This window comes from Bos javanicus, chromosome 3, assembly GCF_032452875.1.
Source record: "Bos javanicus breed banteng chromosome 3, ARS-OSU_banteng_1.0, whole genome shotgun sequence".
Classification (NCBI taxonomy): domain Eukaryota; kingdom Metazoa; phylum Chordata; class Mammalia; order Artiodactyla; family Bovidae; genus Bos; species Bos javanicus.
The window spans coordinates 108,224,445-108,251,255 of record NC_083870.1 but is presented as its reverse complement, the minus strand read 5'-3'; the positions used below and the strand labels follow the sequence as shown (position 1 = coordinate 108,251,255).

The 26,811-nt window shown below is 42.5% G+C and overlaps 1 protein-coding gene across 1 annotated transcript; it reads right to left on the bottom strand.

Moving 5' to 3' along the window:
- Window positions 1-386: 386 nt before the first annotated feature.
- On the bottom strand, window positions 387-26,811 carry SF3A3 (splicing factor 3a subunit 3). The gene is made up of 17 exons (XM_061412450.1): window positions 26,559-26,811; window positions 26,236-26,283; window positions 24,888-24,940; window positions 24,676-24,781; window positions 21,685-21,757; window positions 21,228-21,319; window positions 20,202-20,284; window positions 19,058-19,196; window positions 17,841-17,909; window positions 17,349-17,416; window positions 17,084-17,191; window positions 16,068-16,137; window positions 13,393-13,557; window positions 13,186-13,296; window positions 11,981-12,071; window positions 1,600-1,655; window positions 387-692 (listed from the first exon to the last, which is right to left on the bottom strand). The coding sequence occupies exons 1-17, from the start codon at window positions 26,652-26,654 to the stop codon at window positions 615-617; spliced, it is 1,506 nt and encodes a 501-aa protein (XP_061268434.1). The 5' UTR covers window positions 26,655-26,811; the 3' UTR covers window positions 387-614.

The following is a 26,811-nucleotide window of genomic DNA, read 5'->3' as shown; positions in this document are numbered from 1 at the left end:
CTGAGGTGTGAAGAGGGGCAGGGCTGCAGCCCCATTCCAAGCCCAAGTCCTCCCTTTATGCAAATTAAAAGGCAACCTTGGTGGCACGGCTTTGTCCTCAGCAGAGGTCCTGGCTCACCCTCCCAAACTTTCCCTAGTACAGTATATGCACGAACAGCTGACTCAACTAAGGTCAGGGCTTTCCTGGGGGTGATTTTCATTTGGAGAGGCGGCAGCAAACAGGGGTGGGGAACAAGGTCAGGTCAGAATCACCTAGCATAATATACGTAAAATAATAGGTGCTCATTAATTTAGTTGCTTCTCAAGTCTGTGAGAAAGAAGGAGGTGTTATGAACTAGAGGACTGAATTAGTTCATGATTCTTGGCTTCACAAGAAGACACATTCAGAACGAGGGCTGGTTTTATTTTCCAACGGAATCTTCTTTAATATAAAACAAAGATAAAACACATCTCACCGCTGCAATCTGCCAGCATGCCTTGTTTCTACAAGATGCATGCTAGTCCATAAGACTAAGTAGCAAAGAGTCTTTAGGAGCATTTGATTGGGAGAAATAGAAAAAGCAGATCTTAGGGAAGCCTGGGCAAGGCCCACGGCTGAGACACATCCCCGAACACTAGAGCAGTCCTTGTCTTTTCAGATCCTCGTACGTCTTCTTATTTACAACATTCCCACTGGAGTCTTCATATTCTTCCTAAAAGGGAAGAAGGACTCCATTAAGTACAACTGCTGGGAGAAATATTTAGACCAGCCTCTGGGTACCTGAGCTCGCCCTGGCCTGATTCCATGCCATTCATCTAAAACAGCCTTTCTCAACTGGGGTTCTGCTCTACTGCCCACAGCATCCATTAGACATCTAGAAAGATACAAATTATGACTGATCCTTGGGGATATCTGAGAAAATTGTGTATTCAAACCACTTTCTGTGTTTAAGATGAGGAACTCCGGCTCAGAAAGGCTCACTTCAGACATGGTTTTCAAATGGGCCCCAAGAACTCTAGGTTTCTACCTGAGAGGACACTACAGGAGATAAAGGCCAAGAGGACTGAGCTTCTCCACATTCAGAGGAGTTCTGCTTTTTCTATGTATTGGAGTTCTATGTTACAGCTTGAAAAGGGCTTTGCTGCTAAAGGAACACTGAACACCACTGACCTAAGAGGAAGCAGCTACCATATCTCACATACACACCACTCCTCATCTCTGAAATCCTCTGTTAGGGATGACCATCCCAAGACCAACAAGACGCCTCCCCACCCCATGAGCAAGCTCATCAGATGCTCTCCTCAAAGGAGATCTAACATACGACACAGATTTTCAGCCTCTTAGCTTATGAATCCCAAGGGCAGGACAAGACACAGGGTACTTCTGCTTGCCACTTCAAAATTTCAATGGGAGAATATAACCTGTCGTTAAGACACAGATTTGAAGTCTGACACATGTAATATCACAAATAAACTAGGCTTTTCAAGTCAAGAGCTGATTAGAGATATTGTCACCCTACACTTCCTGCTACAGTGAACCAGGGGCCGTCTCTCACTCCCTTCTGCACTGTGAGGGACTCTGTGGCTTGACGTTACACCTGATGCTACATAAGCACTCACCTCAGTGTCAGGCTGCCATCGTTCCGATGCCTTCTGCAGTTTCAGCTTGGCCCACACTGCCGGACAAGAAATGATCAGCAATCAGATTCCACTGAGTATCCATTGGGTACTGGGTGTTATAACATATCCCTCATTAGGATCCCCCTGAGTGCCTGTCCTAAAGACATCTGCCTGCCCCAAATGGGAATTTTGGTTCTGGACTGCCTGTGGACAAACCCCTTTCATAGCAAAATTTACCATAATGTTTGCTTTGTTGCAAAATAAAAAGTTGGATCATATATAACCAAACACCTCTTAGAATTGAGAACTGATACTCTCAAAGGAAATAGAAGCTGAAGTTGAACGGTTATATGAAGACCTACAAGACCTTTTAAAACTAACACCCCAAAAAGATGTCCTTTCATTATAGGGGACTGGAATGCAAAAGTAGGAAGTCAAGAAACACCTGGAGTAACAGGCAAATTTGGCCTTGGAATACAAATGAAACAGGGCAAAGGCTAATAGAGTTTGGCCAAGAGAACGCACTGGTCATAGCAAACACCCTCTTCCAACAACACAAGAGAAGACTCTACACATGGACATCAGATGGTCAACACCGAAATCAGATTGATTATATTCTTTGCAGCCAAAGATGGAGAAGCTCTATACAGTCAGGAAAAACAAGACAGGGAGCTGACTGTGGCTCAGATCATGAACTCCGTATTGCCAAATTCAGACTTAAATTGAAGAAAGTAGGGAAAACCACTAGACCATTCAGGTATGACCTAAATCAAATCCCTTATGATTATACAGTGGCAGTGAGAAATAGATTTAAGGGACTAGATCTGATAGATAGAGTGCCTGATGAACTATGGACGGAGGTTCATGACATTGTACAGGAGACAGGGAACAAGACCATCTCCATGGAAAAGAAATGCAAAAAAGCAAAATGGCTGTCTAGGGGGGCCTTACAAATAGCTGTGAAAAGGAGAGAAGAGAAAAGCAAAGGAAAAAAGGAAAGATATAAGTATCTGAATGCAGAGTTCCAAAGAATAGCAAGAAGAAATAAGAAAGCCTTCCTCAGCGATCAATGCAAAGAAATAGAGGAAAACAACAGAATGGGAAGGACTAGAGATCTCTTCAAGAAAACTAGAGATACCAAGGGAACATTTCATGCAAAGATGGGCTCGATAAAGGACAGAAATGGTATGGACCTAACAGAAGCAGAAGATATTAAGAAGAGATGGCAAGAATACACAGAAGAACTGTACAAAAAGATCTTCACGACCCAGATAATCACGATGGTGTGATCACTCACCTAGAGCCAGACATCCTGGAATGTGAAGTCAAGTGGGCCTTAGAAAGCATCACTATGAACAAAGCTAGTGGAGGTGATGGAATTCCAGTTGAGCTCTTTCAAATCCTGAAAGATGATGCTGTGAAAGTGCTGCACTCAATATGCCAGCAAATTTGGAAACCTCAGCAGTGGCCACAGGGCTGGAAAAGGTCAGTTTTCATTCCAATCCCAAAGAAAGGCAATGCCAAAGAATGCTCAAACTACCGCACAACTGCACTCATTTCACACATTAGTAAAGTAATGCTCAAAATTCTCCAAGCCAGGCTTCAACAGTATGTGAACCGCAAACTTCCAGATGTTCAAGCTGGTTTTAGAAAAGGCAGAGGAACCAGAGATCAAATTGCCAACATCCGCTGGATCATCAAAAAAGGAAGAGAGTTCCAGAAAAACATCTATTTCTGCTTTATTGACTATGCCAAAGCCTTTGACTGTGTGGATCACAATAAACTGTGGAAAATTCTGAAAGAGATGGGAATACCAGACCACCTGATCTGCCTCTTGAGAAACCTATATGCAGGTCAGGAAGCAACAGTTAGAACTGGACATGGAACAATGGACTGGTTCCAAATAGGAAAAGGAGTACGTCAAGGCTGTATATTGTCACCCTGCTTATTTAACTTCTATGCAGAGTACATCATGAGAAATGCTGGGCTGGAAGAAGCACAAGCTGGAATCAAGATTGCCGGGAGAAATATCAATAACCTCAGATATGCAGATGACACCACCCTTATGGCAGCAAGTGAAGAGGAACTAAAAAGCCTCTTGATGAAAGTGAAAGTGGAGAGTGAAAAAGTTGGCTTAAAGCTCAACATTCAGAAAACGAAAATCATGGTATCTGGTCCCATCACTTCATGGGAAATAGATGGGGAAACAGTGGAAACAGTGTCAGACTTTATTTTTTTGGGCTCCAAAATCACTCCACATGGTGAATGCAGCCATGAAATTAAAAGACGCTTACTCCTTAAAAGGAAAGTTATGACCAACCTAGATAGCATATTAAAAAGCAGAGACATTACTTTGCCAACAAAGGTCCGTCTTGACAACAAAGGTCAAGGCTATGGTTTTTCCAGTCATGTATGGATGTGAGAGTTGGACTGTGAAGAAAGCTGAGTGCCGAAGAACTGATGCTTTTGAACTGTAGTGTTGGTGAAGACTCTTGAGAGTCCCTTGGACTGCAAGGAGATCCAACCAGTCCATCCTGAAGGAGATCAGTCCTGGGTGTTCATTGGAAGGACTGATGCTGAAGCTGAAACTCCAGTACTTTGGCCACCTCATGTGAAGAGTTGACTCAGTGGAAAAGACCCTGATGCTGGGAGGGATCGGGGAAAGGACGAGAAGGGGACGACAGAGGATGAGATGGCTGGATAGCACCACCGACTCGATGGACATGAGTTTGAGTGAACTCCGGGAGTTGGTGATGGACAGGGAGGCCTGGCGTGCTGCAGTTCATGGGGTCGCAGAGAGTCGGACACAACTGAGTGACTGAACTGAACTGACTCTCAAAGGAAAAGTTAGTATGGTACAAAATATAGGAATTATTGGAAAAAGTGACCTTACTGTTTTAAAGTTCATAATAGAAGAGAAAGAGAATGCTATGCTTAGTCACTCAGTCATGTCTGACTCTGAGACCCCATGGACTATAGCCCACCAGGCTCCTCTATCCATGGGGATTTTCCAGGCAAGAATAATGGGGTGGGTTGCCATGCCCTCCTCCAGGGAAATCTTTCCAACCCAGGGATCAAACCCAGGTCTCTCGCATTGCAGGTGGATTCTTTAGCATCTGAGCTACCAGGCAAACTACTTGAGTGGGTAGCCTATCCTTTCTCCTGGGGAATCTTCCCAACCCACGAATCGAACCAGGGTTTCCTGCATTGCAGGCATATTCTTTACCAGTTGAGGTATCAGGGAAGGCCCAAGAGAACACTAGACATTGTCAAATACAACTACTTGAGGTCTGATGCGTGTATTTCAAAAAATTCAGAGAAAAAAAAACAATGAAATATCATGGCCAAAGAGTTTGAAAGATAAGATAGCTCAATAAACACTGAAGACATAAGAAGAATAATTCTGACAGTTCAATTCTAATGAGCACGGAAAGAGAAAGACATCTACAGACACTACCGTAGCTCCAGAGGAAGGGATCAGACATGTGCAAAGACAGGACAGATACAAAACTAGGAAAGAACAACTTAAACTTGTAAGAATGGTGTCTGGAAGGCGCACCCTTAGAACAAAGGGCTATGTGCAACAGATGGGACAGGTCGCTGCTATGAAGGTAAGATAACAGTTGAAAGGAACAACTACTTGATTCTTATAAGCTTTCATATTTCTCATCACGTAGAACAATCTCTAAACATGACAAGATTAGAAGAAATATCCTATAGAGAAAGCTGAAGTCTAAGATGGGTGAAGAAATATTAATAGTAGATGAGACAATATGTAAGTGCTGAAATCTTTTTAAAAACATATTCATTTGGCATCGGGTCTTAGTTGTGCCACACAGGGTCTCCGACCTTCACTACAGTGTGAGGTCAGTTGCAGCATGTGGGATGTAGTTCCCTGACCAGGGATTGAAGCTGAGCCCCCTGCATTGGGAACACGGATTCTAAGCCACTGGATCACCAAGGAAGTCCCTGAATTTCCTATTTTTGATGGAATAGCCAATACGATAAAAGCTATAGACACAGGATATCTTGGTTTTAGAAAAGCGATTGCTCTCACAGGCAATGTCCCGAGAATCCATGAAAATGTATCTCTCATGATACTGTCATAAACAAAATGATGCTATCTGAACCTGATGCTATTAGTTTATTAGGGTTAGTAGACTTATACCTAGTGAATTTTGGTCAATTATGACCAACCTCCTAAATGAGAAATATCTTGTGAGAAGTTCCATAGGGCTCTTTCTTAGCTGTCTTTTGTTCAACTTATGATATGTAAGTCTGGAACAATGGAATGATTAAAATAATGAATTCATACATCAAATCCTTCATTTAAGTTGAAAAAAAAAAAAAACTACTGTAACTTAAATAACAGTACTGAATCCCTTGTGCTAAAAATGCCAAAGAAAAACTTCAACAGAATGATCTAAAACAAAGACAAGGAAAGCCAGTCTGACAGCTGTGCCAGTGGCTTGCTCCTGCCCACTCCCACTAGGGCACACGTCTTTCCAGGTGCTCTGGAAGGAGCAATCCTGGTCTAACAAGGAGCTACTTTTGCTGCCAGTTACTGAAGTGACAGCTGACTGCACAACAGATGGAACCTGACCCAGCTGCACCTTGCTACCATCCTTCCCTGATATTAGAAACTGGGACACTGAGAGATTGAACTACATGAAGGCAGGCTCTGAACACTGAAAAAGGTCATACAGGGCAAGGGCTGGAGTTACTTTCGCTGTGAGCTAAGGCTTAAAGAGAAGACACGAGAAAGCGGAGAAGGCATACGCACAGACGGAAGCACAGGTGGAAAAGCACCTTCTTCCTCAGGATGGAAGGACACGGAGTTAGGTTTTCAGGGGCTTTCTTCCTCATAGCCCCAAATCCTTAAGATGTCTAGTTTGGATGCTTTAAAAAAAAAACCCAAATCCAAAAACCACACACGAAATCCAGGTTTAATAAAAAATAATTATTCTACCAATGGGAAATGAAGAAAAACTGCACATACTCTACAGAATAATAGAATTAACTTCAATTTAATAATGAATTGATTATAACTGTAGCTGATTCATGTTCATGTGTGGCAGAAACCAATACAATATCATAAAGCAATTATCCTTCAATTAAAAATAAATTTAATTAAAAAATAATTAATGAATGCCTATTAGTAGTGAGATACCTGAGATGAAAGTCTGTCAGGATCCTGCAGGAGTCAAGACGTCTGTAACTACCTATCTGTTACTGCAAAGTCTGAAAGGAAGCCAGAGAGTTAACCCCAGATACTTAAAGAGGAGGAATAGTCCCTGGGGAAAGAAAGGGGAGGGGAGGTGATGAAAAGACAAAGTGATATTGAGATAGAAGTGAAACTACAAATGCTACACAAATGACCTACAAGTGTCAAGGGAGGTCATTATGGGTGAAAACGATACACTGTATCAAAGATGTGGCAATAATAATATGAGAGAAACTGATAAACCTAGACATCTGAACAAGGAGATAAATACTGAAAACAATATGGATAACATTTTGAATCATGAACCTGCCAATAATATTCTGGAAAAATTTTTTTTCTTTTCTAAAAGTTTGTATCACTAAAGAGAAAATTTATAAAGTTTCTTTATGAAACGTCCTTATTGATCAACTCAAAAAAAAATTACGGGGGTAATTTAAAATAAGGCAGTATAGGATTATGGGAAGAGAAAAGACTGTGGTAGAAAAGACATGTGACTGACCCCTGGCTTTCTTTTCTTATGGTACATGACCTAAAGACTGACCTCATTTTTCTTCTGAAAGTGTGGGTGATCTTCTACCTCACTGATTGCTCTGAAGATTAAGTGAGTGTAAAAATCTCCCATTTGCCTCGCATATACCAAGCATCTGGTATATGGCAGCTAGCAACAGGAAGATTAAATTACAAATGAAAGATAAAGGTGACTCCGGATCTCACGCCTTGGACTCCGTAGAGGAGCCCACAAGTGAAGCTGACGGTGATGGCAGCTTATGCTTTCTCACTGATACATTCTACATTGTGGTCAGGCATGCTGTAGCACTTTACCTATATTATTTCATTTAATATATATATTATCTCATTTGAGACAACTCTCTGATGTAGATATACTATTAACTCCCACATTTGATAGATAAAGGAAACCAAGGCACTAAAAGACATAACTTGCCCTGTGTCCCCTAGCCAGGAAGTAAGTGGCGGAGCTACAATCGGGACCCTAGATCCTTCAGAGTCTGCACTGTTAGGAATGTGGTTTTGAACCAACTTCACCCTTGAAGAGGACCAGACGAAAACATAAAGAACTTAAGGGAATCCATCAACAAAGTCCTTGGGTAAAAACAACATGACAAGACATAATGGGGGTGAAAGCTACTGTGTATAAAATGAGTAAGCTACAAGGACACAACACAGGGAATTGAGCCAATATTTTAAAGTAACTACAAATGGAGTATAATCTTTAAAAATTTTGAGTCACTACATTGTATGCATGAAAATTATATAATATTTTAAGTCAAAGAGAAAAAAGGAGATAATGGGATTCTGAAAGCAGAAAAACCACTTTTTGTAAACAAGGTGATAAGAATATTGATATAAGATTAAACAGTCTACTGAATCATTATGAGTAAGATGTATAGAATTTACTGTTTCAGATCATCAATATAATCACCTCCTATAAATAACTCAACAGAATGACACATACTAATAACAGATAATAGAAATTTGTAGTAGAAATAAACTGTTAGATGAAACATTAAAGTTAGAAATGTTAGAAACATTTCTAATGTTCCTGTATGAAAGGAATAGATTCAAATTTACTATATAATCTTTGTGAGAAATCTAACAAGAAAACAAGGAGTTAAATATTAGATCAGTTAATACACTGAGTGTAAAGAGCTCATCTGTATACAAGGATGAATATTGACAACTAGGGTAAAAGAAAGAGCCCACATTTGCTGCTAATATTTGATAACTGGGGAAATGGTCTATTACAGTAGAACAAACAAGCTATCAGATAACAGGAATTTCAAAACGCTAATGGGAGTGACCAATAAGGTTACAATGTAATACTGCGTTTTATGTGGCTCAAATAACACAAAACTGGCAGAAATGCAAGACACGAAGTTTAATTACAACCGGAATCAACATGTCCATACCAGAATTCAAAACAGAGAGACATTAAGTATGAAAACTACCGAATAGGAGAAAATATTTATAAATCATATGACTGATAAAGGGTTACTATTCAAAATACGTAAACAACTCATACAGCTTAATAGAAAAAAACAAAAAAGCAACCTGGTTAAAAAATGGGCAGACAATTGGAATAGGAATTTTTCCAAAGACGACATACAGATGGCTAACAGGCACATGAAACAATGCTCAATATCACCAACTGTCAGAGAAATGCAAATCAAAACCACAAAGAGGTGTCACCTCACACCTGTCAGAATAGCTGTCATCAAAAACACCACAGATAACAAATACTGAGGAGAATGTAGAAAAACGATTCCCGTACACTGTTAGTGGGAGTGTAAACTGGTGCAGCCACTATGGAGGATAGTATGGAGGTTCCTCAAAAAACTAAAAACAGAACTACCATATGATCCAGCAATCCACTCCTGGGTATATGACAGAAGAAAACAAAAACACTAATTTGAACAGATACATGTACTCCCAACATTCATAGCAGCATTCTTTACAATAGTCAAGACAGGGAAGCAACCTTAATGTCCATCAACAAATGAATAAAGGAGATGTAGTGTGTGTGTGTTAGTTGCTCAGTCGTGTGCAACTCTTTGAGACCCTATGGACTGTAGCTGCCAGGCTTCTCTGTCCATGGACTTCTCCAGGCAAGAATACTGGAGTGGGTTGCCATTACCTTCTCCAAGGGATCTTCCTGACCCAGACATCGAAGCCAGGTCTCCTGCATTGCAGGCAGATTCTTTACCATCTGTGCTACCAGGGAAGCCCAAAAGAAGATGTGGTATATACAGATAGCTAGATATACATGCACACACACACACAATGGAATGTTACTCAGCCATAAAAAAGAATGAAATTGTGCTATATGCAACAGCATGATGGACCCAGAGGGCATTATGCTTAGTGAAATAAGTGAGGCAGAAAAAGACAAATACTATGTATTATCCCTTATATGTGGAACCTAAAAAATAAAACCAACAAATGAATATAACAAAACAGAAACAGATTCACAGATATAGAGAACTTGTGGTCACCAGTGGGAAAGGCCAGGGCGGGGGCGATGGGAGTGGCAAGATAAGGACAGGGGATTAAGAGGTACAAACTGCAATGTATAAAATAAATAAGCTACAAGGATATGTTGTACAGTACAAGGAATATCGCCAATTTTATAAGTTTTTTTTTTTTCCCCCCTGCGTGACCTGGAGGATCTTAGTTCCCAGACCAGCGGCCAAATCTGGGCCCTTTTGCAGTGAAAGCAGGGAGCCCCAGCCACTGGACTGCTAGGGAATTTCCTACTATTTTATAGCTTTAAATGGAGCACAATCTATAAAATTTTGAATCACTGTTATACATCTGAAACTAATACGATATCAAAGTATCTCCAAAGAAAGTAAGTTTTTAAACAAAGTAACAAGATCAAAGAAAGTATTAATAGGAAAAAGGAAATAGTAAAATGCAGAATAAAAATACTGACTTTTCTACTTTGTCATACTAAATCAAGGAATCATATGGGCTATAACTAGAGAGTCTTCTCAGAGTAGTCCCTTTCTATGAGGAAGTGATCTCCATCTAAAGTTTCAAATGACAGAAGAGAATGTAGCATGTAATCAGATTGACTTTACGACATAAATATGGTTTTGAATCCTAAATCTGACAAATGTCTGAAAGCAATGCAAAAAGCACATCTTTTATTTATGAATGTAAAAACAAAACTTCTAAACAGAATTCTAACAGGATAAATAACTACATTAAAAAAAAAAATACTACTCAGAATGAAATAATTCAGAAATGCTGTTTTATCCAAGCCTGATCAAAAGTAGTAAAAATGCTGTCACTTTTCTTTCGTGGAATGTGATAATAAAATCGTAAGCCAACCTTCAAATTAGTGAGGCTGCATCACATGGTCTTTAAAAACAGCATTCAGGCAAGGAAGACTTATTGCCTGCTTCTATTTAACATTTAAGATTTAGGAGTAATGCTTAGGAAAAATAAATACATGGAATAAAATTAATTAAAACATGTTTTTGCAGGTGAACCTGACTGTAAGCCTAAAATAATGTAAGGTATTACATTACATTACAATTTCAATGTATCAAGTAATAAATCAATTCAGGCAATTTGCAGGACATATTTAAGAAAATATGACCCCTCCTGCCCGGCCCAATCATTATCTACTTATTAGCTATATGTAGCTAGAAAACAAATCTAAAAATGTGACAGCATTCAAAATGCAGTATTATGATTCTATGAAATTTCATTACTATTTTAATTTCCTCCAGAGTGAAGGGCAAAAATGAAAAGAGGCTAAGTGGATAATTTGATATATTTTAATTCTGATCAGAGGAACTGTATGATCCTGACTTGTAAATGCACAGAGACAAAACAGCAAAAAGGAGTCCCCAAAGTTTACCACACTCGAGAAACTCAATGGAAGAGTCCCTGGAACTCACGGGTTAAGTCAGGGATTGGGGAACTCTTTAGAAGGTCACTTCTACTTGGCTTTACCATAGAGGATTTGAACCCCAGAGGTGGAAGCCAAATCAGTCAGCTGACCAGGCAGCAGAGTAGTGTGATATGCTAAGAGGCAGTGCCTGAAGCTTAGCAAAGTGGAGTGGTAAAATTCTTTTCCTAACATTCTAACCCACTGACAGTGAAAACATGACCAAAAAAAGAAATAAAACTGTGAGGAAGATGGAAAAATCTATCATGACCAGGTAGCCAGGAAGCCTGAGGTTCCTGGGAGCTTCAACAACACATTCCTGGACACACGTTGAGCCTGGTTTTTTCTCTGAGAGATATTTTGCTGACATGTTGCTGTGTATCTGCCCTGTCATCTCAGAAATAAGCTTACCAAGATCACCTCTATTTCTTCCTTTGTATCTGCAGTTCTTAACACAGTAAAATCAATTCAGAAAATACACCTACACTCATTCACTCAAAATCTTGCATACCCGGGAGTTCACAGACCCCAGTTAAAAGCAGTTTCATACTCAGCACAGAGCTCTTCTCAAGGGGGAAAGAATTAGTACTCCTGGCTAATCCATCCCCTGAACAAACAATAAATATAGGACTGTAGTAGTCTGTATGTACCCACAACCTGCTGCCCTTAGGCCTGGACACACGACAGTACTGGACAGTGACCTGTAGTTCTAGCCTCGGGAACAATAAATGATTACTTACAGGAGACCGCGTCTTCAATCTGTGTCACATTAGCAAAGTGGGCAGTATTTGGGATGCCCAAACACCTCATGCCATGAGCATGGCGCCACTCCTGGGAGAAGAGAAGCAAGAGGACAGCGTGAAATAGGACTGACTGGACATACAGCACTAACCCCAATCCTACTCAAAACCTTCCCTAATCCTTTGCAAAAGGCTCCACCTAAAGCCAGCATTCCTTTTGAGGTGCCTGTCTGTAGACAGCTGGCTATGACTGACAAGAGGCAGTTACTTCAAAGCAGCACTGTATGTTTGCCTCACTGGGCAGGTTTATAAAACCTAGATCTACACAAAATCTGTGTCAAGACCACAACTCTAACTCATCACTTACCTCGTATGCAACCCCCACCACCAGCATGTATAAGCATTACTGATGGCAAGTCAGTGTAATCTTTAGAAGTAAAGGAGAAGACTGTTCATCAGGTACAAGCAAGGATACGAAAGAGACCAGGGAGGGATGCCGATGCAATGACAGCATGGCTCAGGGATGGCAGATGGCATGGGCCCTGGATGCCAATTCCAATTCACTGGAGGTGGTACTGAGAAAGACTTAGAGACTACTGGAGTTTGGCAGAAAAGACCCCAGAATCAGTAATATGCACATCTGAGGAAGAGAAAGAGGAATTCACATACATTCTCCATTCTTGGCTACATCTAGCATGTCTTCTATTCTGTAAAATTTCTCTCCAAGTACTGAGGACTGAAGGCAGAAACAAAACAAGGGTGAATTCACTTACTGGAGTACCACCCAGATAATGCCTTCTCTCAAGAATAGCTTGATAAATGTCATCCTCTTTTTTTTTTTTCAAGAGGCAAAGGCCCATTTAAGACCCAAAGAAGGAGGCGGTCAGCCCTTTCTTTGGTATTGAGTACTAGCAACAGGAAAAGAGAAATGACCAAGGAGTCAGAAAGGCAGAGAGAAAGAGCAAGCAAGAGAAAATGGAAACAAGGTTCAAATAGTGGAATGCCTCCAGAAACTGTCTCAGGTGCTACCCAAGGCTGGCACTGCTGCCAGAAGCCAAATGCCCCATGCTGGACTTTATGTCCACTCCTTCTCTGATTCTCTTTTGCTCTGGACGCTAGGGATCCTCTCAGGCTGCTCCTATCCTCTTCTCTAAAAGACTCATGTTTCAAGCTTCCACGTCCAGGAGAAGCGCCGAATCTCTTACAGCAAAGTGCCTCTGGAAGGCCTTAGGACCTCGGTAGGTATAGTTTCCACAAATCTCACAGTTATAGTTGATATTTAGGCCATGAAGCTTATACAACCAGTAAGGAATAGGCTAAAAGAAATCAGACAAAAAAAAAACAGTATTAGACCAGTGTCTGTATCTGCTGCCAAAATGAGAGAAGGGGGAAAGGTGGCAGGGGGGACTTACTTTGCCGTCCCAGCCCAGGGGCAGGTTTTTGGGGTTGTAAATGATCTCATTCTCTTCATCTTCACTTTCACTCTCACTGATCTGCTCTTCCTCTTCCTCTTCCCGCTCTTCTCCAGTTCTTGCCTGCTTGCGTTGCACGTTCTCATGAGTGAGATGTCGCTGTTCCTATGTCAGGGCCATGAATGAAAAGGGAGGTGAGAGAAAGTGCAGAACAAGAAAGGAAATTTTTTATTTTCCTATAACCCTTGTTGATCCTTCACTTTTAAGGATCAAGTTTCCTTTCTTGCAGAGCAAAAGGAAAGTCTTGCTTTCAAATAGTATTCCTCTTCAGCAGACCTTTCCTGATCTTAAAGGAAAAATTCAAAGAAAAAAAAAAAGGAAAAAGTTAAACCTAGCACTTGCCGAGGTCACTCATCTGAGGCCACAGACCATCGCAGAACAATAGAAGTCTTTTCTCTTCTGTCCCTAAACCGTTCCCTGAACCAGTCTTCCTTTCTCTTTCCCACTGTTACCACCCTCACCAAGGTGACAATGTTCTAACTTGCCCCGAGTCTGTCCTCAGTCCAGTCTAGCTTCCATGTTATCCCCAGATTTATCTGCTGGAGAAAACCAATCTCGTGGCACACTTTGCTTAAAAAAACTTTAATTTGCTTTCTGCTACTTAAAGGACAAGGTCCAACCTCCCAACATACAATAACTTACCAAATTTTTCTCTGACTACACCATCCCTCACTAGACATACCCAAGGACAATGGTTTGTTTTCTCATTATTTCCTTTCACAGTAATTTTACCTTCATGCTTGCTGTTTCCTCTACCTGGATCATCTTAATCTCCCTCTTTCTACTTAGAACACCCAATCTCAAAGTATTACAGTAAACATCACATTATACGGCAGTTATCTGTAGCCCTCAGTCACAAACTGGGCTTTTCAAGGGTAAGAGGCTATGTCACATTCACGACTGTACTCAAAGATTTAGCATAATATCTGGAAACCAACAGGTGTCAGTAAATGGTGAAGTTATGGTAAAAATAATACCAATTCATAACAAGATCAACTTTTGGAACTCATTTTGGCTGGAATTCCAAGGAGAACAGTGCCACCTCCTGGCAGGGAAAGCAGAATGCTCTCAAAGGTAGGAGTTGTGGGCACACCTTATGTTACGGGCACAGATGAGCCTCGCATTCGGCTTCAAAGGACGGGCAACTCAGTCCGCTGCCCACACTCAGTCCAGTCCAGTCACTCAGTCGTCCCCGACTCTTTGCTACCCCATGAACTGCAGCACGCCACACCCCCCTGTCCATCACCAACTCCCGGAGTCCACCCAAACCCATGTCCATCGAGTCGATGATGCCATCTAACCATCTCATCCTCTGTTGTCCCCTTCTCCTCCTGCCCCCAATCCCTTCCAGCATCAGGGTCTTTTCAAATGAGTCAGCTCTTCGCATCAAGTGGCCAAAGTATTGGAGTTTCAGCTTCAGCATCAGTCCTTCCACTGAACACCCAGGACTGATCTCCTTTAGGATGGACTGGCTGGACCTCCTTGCAGTCCAAGGGCCCACGCTGGCACAGTCCTAGTTCAATGTGGAGAGTATAAGTATCCCATGTAGCCAGTGTCTGGCTAATCCCTTTTATCCAAAGGAGTTGTAACAGCGGGATCCAACAATGACTCTAGTTTTATGAGTTATTAATGCGTGGTCATCAAACAAGGGCAAAAGACAAAGACATGCGGACCAACTATCTGAACCAGAGCCACCTACTCACTCAAAGCACCATGTGCGTATCTGTAAAGGAAAAGGCTCTGAGAGCAGTTGAAAACTACACAGACACTCAGAAAGGCTGGTCCTCTCTGCAGGACTCCCAGAGACACTGATCATCTTCCACCTTCTCCTCCCTGAAAGAGAATCATTTTCTCCTGCTCCTCCCCCCACTTTCTCTAAGATAAGCATCTTGGTCAGGTAGGCCTCTTTGTACCTGTAACCCCCTTCAGCTTCTTCTTGAAAGAATACTCAAGGAGCAGCTCACAGCCAGTTCTGTACCACTAACCTCCAAACCTAACAAGCTCTGCACAACCCTGTGAACATGTAAGTCACACCTTTTCAGAGTAAGTCATTCATGAAGAGCTGCTGTTGTGGGCGCACCTTATGTCAGGGGCAAAGATTAGCCTCAGTCGTCTTCAGGGACTGGCAACTCAGACTGCTGCCCACAATCGCACAGTCCTAGTTCCCTGTGGAGAGTGTAAGTATCCCATGTATCCAATGTCTGGCTAACCTCCTTTTATCCAAAGCAGGTGTAAAACAGGGAGCCAACATATGACTCTACTCATATCTTATTTGCCTTTTGAGTGTTTGCTTTCTGGGTCACCCCTGGCTATATTCTGGAGCTCAGGGAAAGAATCTGGATTCTACACTGAGTGGGGGGAGGGGGGGGTGGAGTCTACTCTCCCACCTAGCCTCAGGGGATTGGGCAAACTTAGGAACATCACCTAACAACAGACCCCTAACAACAGAACAGGACCTCAGTGAAGGGCTAAGTACCCTGGGAGAACACAATTTTCTGCTGAAGTAGTTTGATATATACTTTTTTTTCTTGCAATCCTAAAAAATATCCTACAAGTTCATAGCTCTCTTACTTCCACAACTTGGAGCATTTACAGCCCTCAGCAGAGTCACTTACCCCAAGAATCTCTACATATTCGTATATCTGGGCTTCAAGGAAAGCAATGTCTTTGTTCCTCTCAGTGTCTCTGGAAATAAAAAACAAACTATCACTCAAGGGTTCTTTCACCCAATGCCATGTTCTCTATATCTGGGAATATTTATTCCAGAGGTGCATTTAAAATTACAAGCACAAGAGAAATACCATGTTGTGAAAGCAAATGTTCTCTTCAGCTCAGGACTTGCTGATATTTATTCATTTTTTATTTAAAAAATATTTTTGGCCATGCTATATGGCTGGCAGGATCTTAATTTCCCAAGCAAGGATCAAACCCACACCTAGTGGAAGTGAAGGGTCTAAACCACTGGACTGCCAGGCAATTCCCCTGAGATCATTTCTTAGAATGCATAGAAGCTTCCTCTTTGACCTCATTCTAGAGAGTGAAAGGCATATCCAGGTATTTAAGTTCCTATCAATTTCCTATACAAAGGAAATGCGGTACAGAAGGGCAAGCTCTGGAACAGGCAGACTTGGGCCCAAATCCTGACCTTGCTACTTAGTAACTGTGAGATAACAGGTATAACTTTTCTAAGTCCTTATCTGTCAAAGATGAGGATAACAAATATTTTTCAAGGTTGTTTTGAGAATTAGCAAAACCACATATAAAATAAATACCCTGTACAAGCATGTGGCTCAGGTACAGATTCAACTGTTATTAGCAAAAATGCACTTAGATGAACATTTTTGAACCAACTTACGCTCTATAATCTACAGAAGTAACAAAAGATACCTGGGGCACAGTTTCAACTTTAGAGATGTCCCCCACTCTCAGACACCTGAGTACAGACTGTCCTTGGTTTATAAGAACAACGAGAGAACTGTCTGCCATTAGCAGAGAAAAAGAGCAGACTGGAGCTGGATGGATCAACAGCGGTAATAGAATGGGCTTTAAAATTTGTGATGTGGTACGAACTCTGCACGGGAATAAAAAGCTTAAAATGTAAGCAGAGGTGCCCCCCCTCCCCCCCACTCACCGCTTGGTGCCCTTTGTCTTGGGATTTTTGGCAAACAGGGAGGTGTCAAGTGACTCGAGGGACTTTCCTTTGGTGCTGAATAGCCTCTGGGCTCGCTCTTCTAGGGTCCTAAGGAGACACAGGGGCAAAGGATTTCAGGATTACTTTACCATCTAGGCTTGCTTCTCTTTGCAGTGTGGAGAGAAAGAATGGAACTGAAGCCACTTAGAAGATCGTGAAACTCAAAGTAAACGAGACACTTCTGACAGAAAAATCAGTCTCTTACCCGCCACACTTCAGGCCTAAAGCTAGGAGTGCAGATTTCAATCTGTCCAGACCCAGGGAGGCCAACTCCTACATGGAAGAAACAAGTCACACTTTTATACAAGTAGACTTGGAGAAACAGCAAAGGCTCTAACTTAGGTTTGCAGGCTGGCGTGTGGGTGTTCCTCAAACAGCGGCAAGACCACACGTTCCATAGCCAGTCTCCTAGCAGGATGCTCCAACTCTCCAAAGGACCGACTCCGTGCTTAAGTTCATACATAACCATACTGGCTGTGTTCCACTACCTCCACTACAGCTTAAGATGGCTAATTTTTAGTTAACAGTGTTCAAAGAAACTGGACAAGCTTTTTTTTCTTTTCATCTTTCTACATTCTTCGTAGATGCTTATCTCGAGGATTGGTGTCTTACCATAATAAGTCTATAGCATTAGGAGATCAAGTGACCCCTCTGAGGCGTGAACAGGCAAGACCAGCACAGGCTAAAGAAAACATACCTCCCAGGAGGAGAATGCAGAGAGGTCCAGATGGGCTCCAGCATGGGTCAGGGCACTGCTTGTCTCTTTCTGGAAAAACAATATGATGTTTATTAAGACCCAGGATTAGAACAAAGGCAAGGGAGTCATCTAAATTACAGGCATACCTTGGAGATGTTACAGGTTCGGTTCCAGACCACTGCAGTAGAAGAATTAGCGCAATGAAGCGAGTCCCATGATTCTTCCTGGTTTCCCAGTGCATACCAAAGTTATGTTTACACTATACTGTAGTCTATCACGGAGAAGGCGATGCCGCCCCACTCCAGTACTGTTGCCTGGAAAATCCCATGGACGGAGGAGCCTGGTAGGCTGCAGTCCATGGGGTCGCTGAGAGTCGGACACGACTGAGCGACTTCACTTTCGTGCATTGGAGAAGGAAATGGCAACCCACTCCAGAGTTATTGCCTGGAGAATCCCAGGGACGGGGGAGCCTGGTGGGCTGCCATCTATGGGGTCGCAGGGTTGGACACGAAGCGACTTAGCAGGAGCAGCAGCAAGACAACGCACATGTCTTAGTTAAAAAACTTTATTGTGAAAAAATGCTAACCACCATCTGAGTGTTGGTAGTAATAAAAATCAAAGACCACCATAACAAAACAAAAAGTGGCAATAATAGACTTGCCTAATGCAGGGAGTTGCTGCATTTGTTAAAAAAATAAATGCACCATCTGAGAAGTGCAAGAAAGCAAAGTGCTGTAAGACGAGGTGCGCGTGTACCAGGTGCTGGGTAGCCCCTTATAAACATGTATGAATGAGAATCAAATGCCTATAAGAGCAGAGCAAAAAGGAAAAAAAAAAAACAAAACAAACACCAACTAAAACTAGATGGTCCAATTCTCCCAGAGATTTCAGAAAAAATTCATGTTTGTCCCCAGGAATGAAAATATATAATAAAGATTTCTAGCACATAATCACATCAGCCTCTGGTCAGTAGGAACCACAAAGCAGTAATGATATGGTTGGTGAAAATGCTGGGCCCAGCCAATGGCAAGTGGGCCCTGCCAAATCTCTTTCCAAAGTACACAGAGAAAACTCAGCACAGTTGGCAGAGAACACCCCCTGGCTACAACTGATCCCAAGGGACCAGCACCTGAAAGCCTAAAGCAGAGGCTCAAGATTAAAGTAAAATAGTTTACTTCCCTGGAATGTCCTCCACCCAAACCCCCACTGAAGCTCACCGGCCATCCAGGAAAAGTACCATTCTCCCACTTCTTCTCAAACTCATTCTGAATTTTCCCAAAAAGTTCATTCTGATCTTGGAGAGGCTTCACTCTATCTGTGTAATCCTGAAGGTATTCAAGCAGCATCTCCAGATATCTACAAAGGAATAAGTAATATAGAGACAGCAAGGTTTCTATTTCTGATATACTGTTACGCCCTATAAAATATACTTATAACTCCAGTGATACTAGTCTTTTAAAGGAATAAAAATGAGCTTACAATTGGCTTTCTTCTAATATGTCATCTTGATTTTGACCTTTCCTATCTTCTTTCATCCTTAAGATACAATTCCAAATACTACAGTCTTAACTCACAAATAAGAAAGATTGCAGGTAAAAAGAAAATGAGAAAATAGAGGAAGGCAGATTACTAACTAGGGCACAACAACACAAACAAAGCGTAACATCTATACATCAGACCCAGGCACCTCTGAGAAAGTTTCATTTTTCCCCACTCTGCTCAACTCCAAAGCAGAGGCACCAGGGTGGGAGACTTCCTTCTACAGTGACACAAAATTAAGAAGAGTATGGGCCTAAGATCACAGATGTGCCCATAGACACATATTCTTCCAGAGCCAAAGTATTATGATTTTATTTTTTAACTAATTAATCTTTTATTTTTTGGCTGCACTGGGTCTTCACTGCTGCGAGGGCTCTCTCTGGCTACAGCAAGTGGGGCTACTGTTCGCTGCAGTGCACAGGTTCTCACTGTGGTGGCTTCTCTTGTTGCAAAGCATAAGCTCTAAGCACATACGCTTCAGCAGGTGCAGCACGCAGACTCAACAGCTGTGGTGTGCGGGCTCCAGGGCGCCCAGACTCACTAGTAGAGGAGGGGCTCGATACTTGTGGTACAGGGGCTGCTCCATGGCATGTGGAATCTTCCAGGACCAAGGATCAAACCTGTGTCCCCTGCATTGGCAAGCGGATTCTTATCCACTCTACAGCCAAGGAAGTCCCAAAGCATTATGATTTTAAAAACGTATCTTAGAAGTCATTCATGTATGCCTTTCATGAAACAAAACTCAAAACGGCCCTCAAATCTTCTCATTAAAATAATCTTCTAGTCACATTCAGTAGAGGCCTGGAAGCTAATAATGCCTACCTCTTGTACTCGGCATTCTTCCTTTCTTTAGGAATGTCAAACAACTGGTCAAAGATGGACAGGTAAGTGATATAATCCAGCTTCTGAAAAGAGAAAAGAAATGACAAGAGATTCAGTTAGGTGTTTGCACCAAGTTACAACATAATCTCCAATAAATGAGATCAAAATTGAGCCTAACAAAGTTAACAAAGCCCAACTCACTTAAGCCTTTTTTTTCTCCTACCATTTAATTCCTACATTAACTGGGTGTTAATTCCACTGGACTGAGTAGAATATGAGACACATAATTAGCCTGTAAAAATACAGATCAAGTCAATAAACCATAGGCTAAAAGAAACATCTGTTCAACATTACTACATACCAGGCACTTGTTCAAAGACTGACACCCACTGCCTCTTAAATAAGATCCTGGAAGGTGTCGTTTTTTCCCTCATTCAACCACTTATTGAATATCTTTGGACCCAGTGCATGGATACACATGAGAACAAGACAGAGGCAGCAGGACTGGACTCATGGAGCTTCTACAGCTGAGACAACTTTGGGACATGTCCTTACAACTCCAAGAGGAATTCATCACATACTTCCTTGCAACTTTCCTGAGGCTGTCAATTAAATCTCATCTCTTACGGTAAGTTATTTTTAGGTATCTTTTTAAAGATATTAAATAGTCATTCCTGGAAGAGATTATGTTTTTGTATCTTTATGTACCTACTACTATATGTACCTAACACAGATGCTGCATGTGTATTTGGAAGTTTTAAAAATTTATTTTTACAAAAGCAAAATAGGCTTGTTGTCATAATAAAACAAAATTTACTAGTAAGTAAACCAGACTTATTCATTCACTGTAGAAACCTGATTTTCACTTTGAAAATGGTTTCCTTCCAAGAAAGCACATCACCATTTTAATATTTACGTAACAGTTCCAGAACAGAAGGAAGACACCGTTTCATGTCTAGTAGCCCCAGCCCAGTGTCCTGACTCACCCTGAGAATCAGAGCCACCCTCCCCTATCCTGGGTCTTACCTCAGAGGCCTTCAGGTTAATGTATTTGAGGTAACAGTCATGAAGATCCAGGTAACGACCGTATCCCTCTTCATCTGTGAACTCCACCAAATCTGAAGCAATCAGAGGTATCAGTGATTCAGGTACTAAAGACCACTTTCTTGGACCTGGCCTTTCAAGAGGACTGCACAGCTTCATAATGCAGCCCTTTACCCAAATACCCTCTCTGTGCTCACAGAGTGAAACAGGACTCAGCCAATGCATTTAAGTTGGACGAGCACAAAATGAACATTGTGCCCAGTGCCAGTTTAGGATGCCAATCTAGTCCAGACTTTAGTCTAACAAAGAGAATATCAGTAGGAGAACACCGCTATACATTTCTGTGGGGCCATTTTCCAGGGATCTGAGGGCAAATCTGAGGTCTGTTATTTACCTGTACTTCTGTTGGTGCTGGAGAGAAGCATTAAACCCTACTTACTTTGTGCTTCTTCACTTGGATTCTCTCGCGCCTTTAGGAGTTCCTCAAATTCCACTGACATTGGAACACAGATCTGATGGGAAAAGAGAGAAAAGCTCAGGTGGATTTTTCAACATAAAAGTTGCAATATCACAGAATGAGCTATATAGAAAGTTGGATTTCTAATGCTTTACTTGGCTTGGATTTTTCATTAGGAGTTTACTTCTGTTTTCCAATTACCTTGCCTTTTCCTCTGCTTTCTGCCATTGTTTAACTAAAATTTGCTAAAATAACATTCACAAAAATTCAAATAACATAAAAAGACAGAATGGAAAAAAAAAATCAAGGTACCCCCTTTAATAATTCTCCCACAAGGGAGTTCTCTGGTGCTCCAGTGTTTAAGATTCTGCACTTACAATGCATGGGGCATGAGTTCGATCCCTGATCAGGGAACTAAGATCCCACATGTCTTGAAGAGCACTCCCACCCCCTGGGCACCAACCTGCCTCCACCAAAAAAAAAAAAAAACTGTACTGCAAATAGATAACCACTGTCTACAGATTATTTAAAAAAATTTTTAACGTCAGCCATTCTCAAACTTTGCTGCACATTAGAATCACCTGCTGTTGCTGCTAAGTCACTTCAGTCGTGTCCGATTCTGTGCAGCCCACCAGGCTCCCCCGTCCCTGGCATTCTCCAGGCAAGAATATTGGAGTGGGTTGCCATTTCCTTCTCCAACGAATGAAAGTGAAGTTGCTCAGTCGTGTCCAACTCGTAGGACTGCAGCCTACCAGGCTCCTCCATCCATGGGATTTTCTAGGCCAAGAGTACTGGAGTGGCTTGCTATTGCCTTCTCCTGAGAGACAGCGCTAAAAGCCCTGACATACTTGACACCAATTAAATGAGAAGTGGGGGGAGGTATCAGCACTTTTTAAAGACCCTCAGATTCAAATGCACAGCAAGATTTGGAAACCACTGCTCTGTGAGTTTATATATATGTATTTGTGCAACCATAATACAGGCAAATGACAAGATTATTACTTTGCTTCTCACATAATTGGATTTATTTTTTTCCCCCTTAGTATATCCTGGAATAAATTTAACCATTTATTCTGCATCACTTTTCTACCAGAGCTGGGATTAGGTTATACACCAAAATGGTACTCACGTCTTCTCTCTTGGTTAGCAAAAGACTGAATACTCTACCTTCCAAAGAGAGTGAGGAGACCTTTATGTACCTCCACTAAGTAGCCTCTCCTGCCTAGTATTTTCAGTCTCTTATTTTTCTACCCATTCCTTTACATATGGACACCTTCCTATCTTCCTCCTGCTTCTCCTCTCCTTTTTCCTGCCAGTCTTTCAAATGCATGTTAAAACACTACACACTACAGTTTCCCCATTATTTACGAGTACTCCCTGTGACCAGATTTCCCAGATTTCCACTCCCACCACTTCTACTGAGCGGCAATCCTGGCAGTTACCAATCAGGAACAGTGGATACCACTCACTTCCTTTCTGAAGCTCATTTGCTGAGCTCCCATAAGACATGACCTGGAGCTGCCAACTGACCTGTACTGGAGGCTTCCCAGGCCCCCTTTCTGTGAGTGCCCCAAGGCACCCAGAAGCTGACAGTCTCCCTTCACACTCTCTCTCCCTCCCACAACTCTATGACTCAAGGCTTCAACCATCAAGTCCATGTGCTAATTCTCAAGCCCCAATCACGAACTTCAACTCTCATAGGACACGTCTACCTAGGTATATTATCACCTGAAAATCTACATACATAAAAATCCACTTCCAGTGCAAATGGGTTCTTTCTTCCTTATTTCTATCAAGGGAAAAAACAACTTTTCAGTTACAGAGTCATAAACGCTCAGTGCAATTACTGACCCATCTCTCCACTTCTACAGCCATGCCTCATTTCCCCTTTCCCCTGGAATTCCTTTGGTCAGTTGTGCAAGATGTTTAATGAGTTCTCAACAACTGAGATGTAATCCCTGCTCCTTATAATTTTACAGTACAGTGGGGCAGACATTCATTGTCAGAGAACATGACAAGATCATAAAGGAAGGAAGGATTAATTGGGATTAACTAGGAGTGAGATAGACTAGGAAGCAATTTTCATGAAAGACTTGGTCTCTGGGCTGAATCATGAAGGGGTAATCGTCAATGGACGTGAGTAAAGCTTCTCCGTGTTAGTTGGTTCCTCCAGGCAGCATATTTCAAGACAGGAACACAAGTGGTTTATTGGCCAGTAGATTACCCATGAAAGATAAAAAGGAAAGGACTTCCCTGGTGGTCCAGTGGTTAAGACTCCATGCTTCCAGTGCAGGGGACACAGTTCTGATTCTTGTTCGGGGAACTAAGATCCCATGAACTATGAGGTGTGGCCACCAAAAAAAAAAGGAGAGAGCGAGCAGGATGGAAGGATAGAGCAGGGAGAGCCTAGACCATGATGCAAAATCTCACTAAAAGTCTCACACTGGGCAGAAATAACCAGGCTGTGATACCCCCACCCCCCCTTACTGTGTTCAGTCACTGGTTAGGGGCTGCCCAAGAGTACGTGTGCTCTGTCGCTTCAGTCGTGTCCGACTCTTTACGACCCATGGACTGTAGCCCGCCAAGTTCCTCTGTCCATGGGATTTCCCAGGCAAGAATACTGGAGTGGGTTCACATGTCCTCCTCCAGGGAATCTTCCTGACCCAAGGATTGAACCTGCAGCTCCTGCAGTGCAGGCAGAGTCTTTACCACTGAGCCACCAGGGAATTAGCAGGCAGCTTCTTTACCGTGAGAGCCACCTGGGAAGCCCAAGAAGAGAATGGCTTTAGCTTAAAGCTGAGGGAAATTCTGAAAGAACTTGGAGTTGCAGGATGTCACCTAACTACGCTGCTTATAGCTAACTGGTAAGTTCCCTTTTGAAAGGACATCTGAATGGCAATCTCCATTTTCCTAACACATGTCCTTTGTATACTCTTTGGACAGGTCTGGAGAAAAAACTTTGCAAGGTCATACCTCATTTGGGTGCTTCCGGTGGAATTCCTTTATTTGTTTGAGTCTATTATAGAATTCAGCAAACTCATTGGGTCCTGAAATGGCATTGAGCTCCTCTTTTCGTAACCTGCAATTTCAGAAAAAAATCCAGAAAACGCGGAGCACAAAGTCAGTCCTTTAACCATGGCCCCTCAAAAGCAGTAATTGCTGGACTGAATGAGACTGTCACTTACCCATCCTTGTCGTCATACAAATCCCTCAGATTCCCACTGACTTCCATGTACCTCTGGAAGGCAAACACAAATCCATCAGAATGAAGCAATCCATCTGTACAACTGAGACCCAAGCAACCAACAAGGGCTCTCTAGTCAAATGTCAGGAAAACTTCAAGAGATGTGGTGTTAAAAGTTCTTATGCTTCCTTAACAGACAACACTGGCTCCTAGCTTATTTTTAAAACAGGTCACTCTGAAGATTACCTAAGAAATGTGTTTTGAGGGGTGGCAGAGTTCCCATATTTAACTTTCCCTAGAAGAGTCATGGGCTTCCCTGATGGGTCAGTGGTAAAGAATCTGCCTGCCACTGCACAAGACCTGGGTTGGATCCCTGGGTCGGGAGAAGGAAAAGGTAATCCACTCTAGCATTCTTGACTGGGAAATCCCATGGACAGAGGAGCCTAATAAGCTACAGTCCATTGGGTTGCAAGAGTCGGACACGACTTAACACCTAAACAACAATAGAAGTATTGTAAAAGAGAGCCATGTAAGAGTCACCCTTTGGAAAACTGCAGTTCCCATCAAAGACTCTCAAAGATAAAAGGGTAGTCCAAATTGACTTTCACTATTTCAAAAGGCTTGACTAAGGAATGCTCAGGCTAAGTCAAACACCACACAGCTTCCTCTGGATTCAAACTTAGAATGGCACAAGTACATAGCCCATTCTCCAAAACTTTTGGGACCGGATTTGCTTCAGAATGTGGAATTTTTAAGTTCAGGAAGGTACTACATGAAATAAAATATCCCTAGTGGGATCTGGAAAACACATTAATTAGTTCTGCAATGAAAGTTATGTTATTTATTAAATGGGATAAAGACCATAAAAAACCTCTCATCTGATCAGATCAAGTCAGATTTTTGCCACCAAATAATTTCCAAAACAAATTAAAAAATCTTTTGTTTTCAGAGTACTTTGGATTTGGGAATCTAGATAAGGGATTAGGGGCTTGTAATATTTATCTACCCTAAATCAGAAACTCTGATTAGGGTCTTTTATTCTTTTCTATGGGGGAGGAGGAGAGTACATTCTCAGCCCGAGGCATTGACACCTCATAACTACTCTTCGCACATCCACGAGATACAGGATGCTATAAAGGAGATCTTCTCTAGTAATTAAAAATGAGTAAGAGTTCTCCATTCGGAGAAGGGAGTAAGGGTGGTTAAGCATCCTTAGGTTTGGCAGCGCGCGTACATTCGGCAGGCATACAAACCCCTCGACTGGCCAATAGGCTACCTTTGTCCCCGCACCCACTCCCTCCTCTTCCAGTCCATCGCGCCCAAAGAGAAGCGGACAGCGGGACACTCACATCTTGCATGGCCCGTGTGCGGTGGTCAGAATTGATCTGGTCCCGGAGCTGAAGAAAGGCAAACGTAACATATACGCTGTTAGTCGGAATTCTGGAGTTGGGAAGGCCGCCCGAGGGCGGAGCTTACCCGCTCGGGTCTTAGTGGCCCAAGCAGAGGCCTCTGGGCGCTGGGCCCCGGGGAAAGGCTACCTATGCCTGAGCTCGGGGAGGGAATACCCTCGAAGGGCTCGGGGCGGGGCTGGTCTGAGGGCTGAAAAAAGCTCTGAGGTTAAATCCGGGCAGGGGGCCCGGCCTTACGGTAGCCCCTGCCCAGGCCGACTCACCGTGGACTTCTTAGTGAGCATCTCTTTGGCCATGACATCCATAAGCCGTTCCTTCTCCTCATGATAGCGCCGCTGCTGCTCCAGAATCGTTTCCATCTTCCCTCTTCCTTCTCCCCCGCCGCCGCAGTCACTGCTGCCCCAACTCAAGACAGACCACCAACACGACCGGAAACAACCCCAGCCGCCTTGCGCGCCCGCGTCCGCAAGTTACGAGTCCGGCGGCACCAAAGCGCCGCGGTTGCCGGAAGTTCCT

What these genes read in the sequence shown, in the direction of transcription:
- SF3A3 (XM_061412450.1), bottom strand. Translation starts at nt 26,654, where the DNA reads ATGGAAACGATTCTGGAGCAGCAGCGGCGCTATCATGAGGAGAAGGAA. An exon ending in TGCTCACTAAGAAGTCCACG is followed by an intron (nt 26,284 to 26,558) that starts GTGAGTCGGCCT and finishes GCCTTTCTTCAG; the next exon opens with CTCCGGGACCAGATCAATTC. An exon ending in TTAACCTGAAGGCCTCTGAG is followed by an intron (nt 20,285 to 21,227) that starts GTAAGACCCAGG and finishes TTCTCTTTTCAG; the next exon opens with AAGCTGGATTATATCACTTA.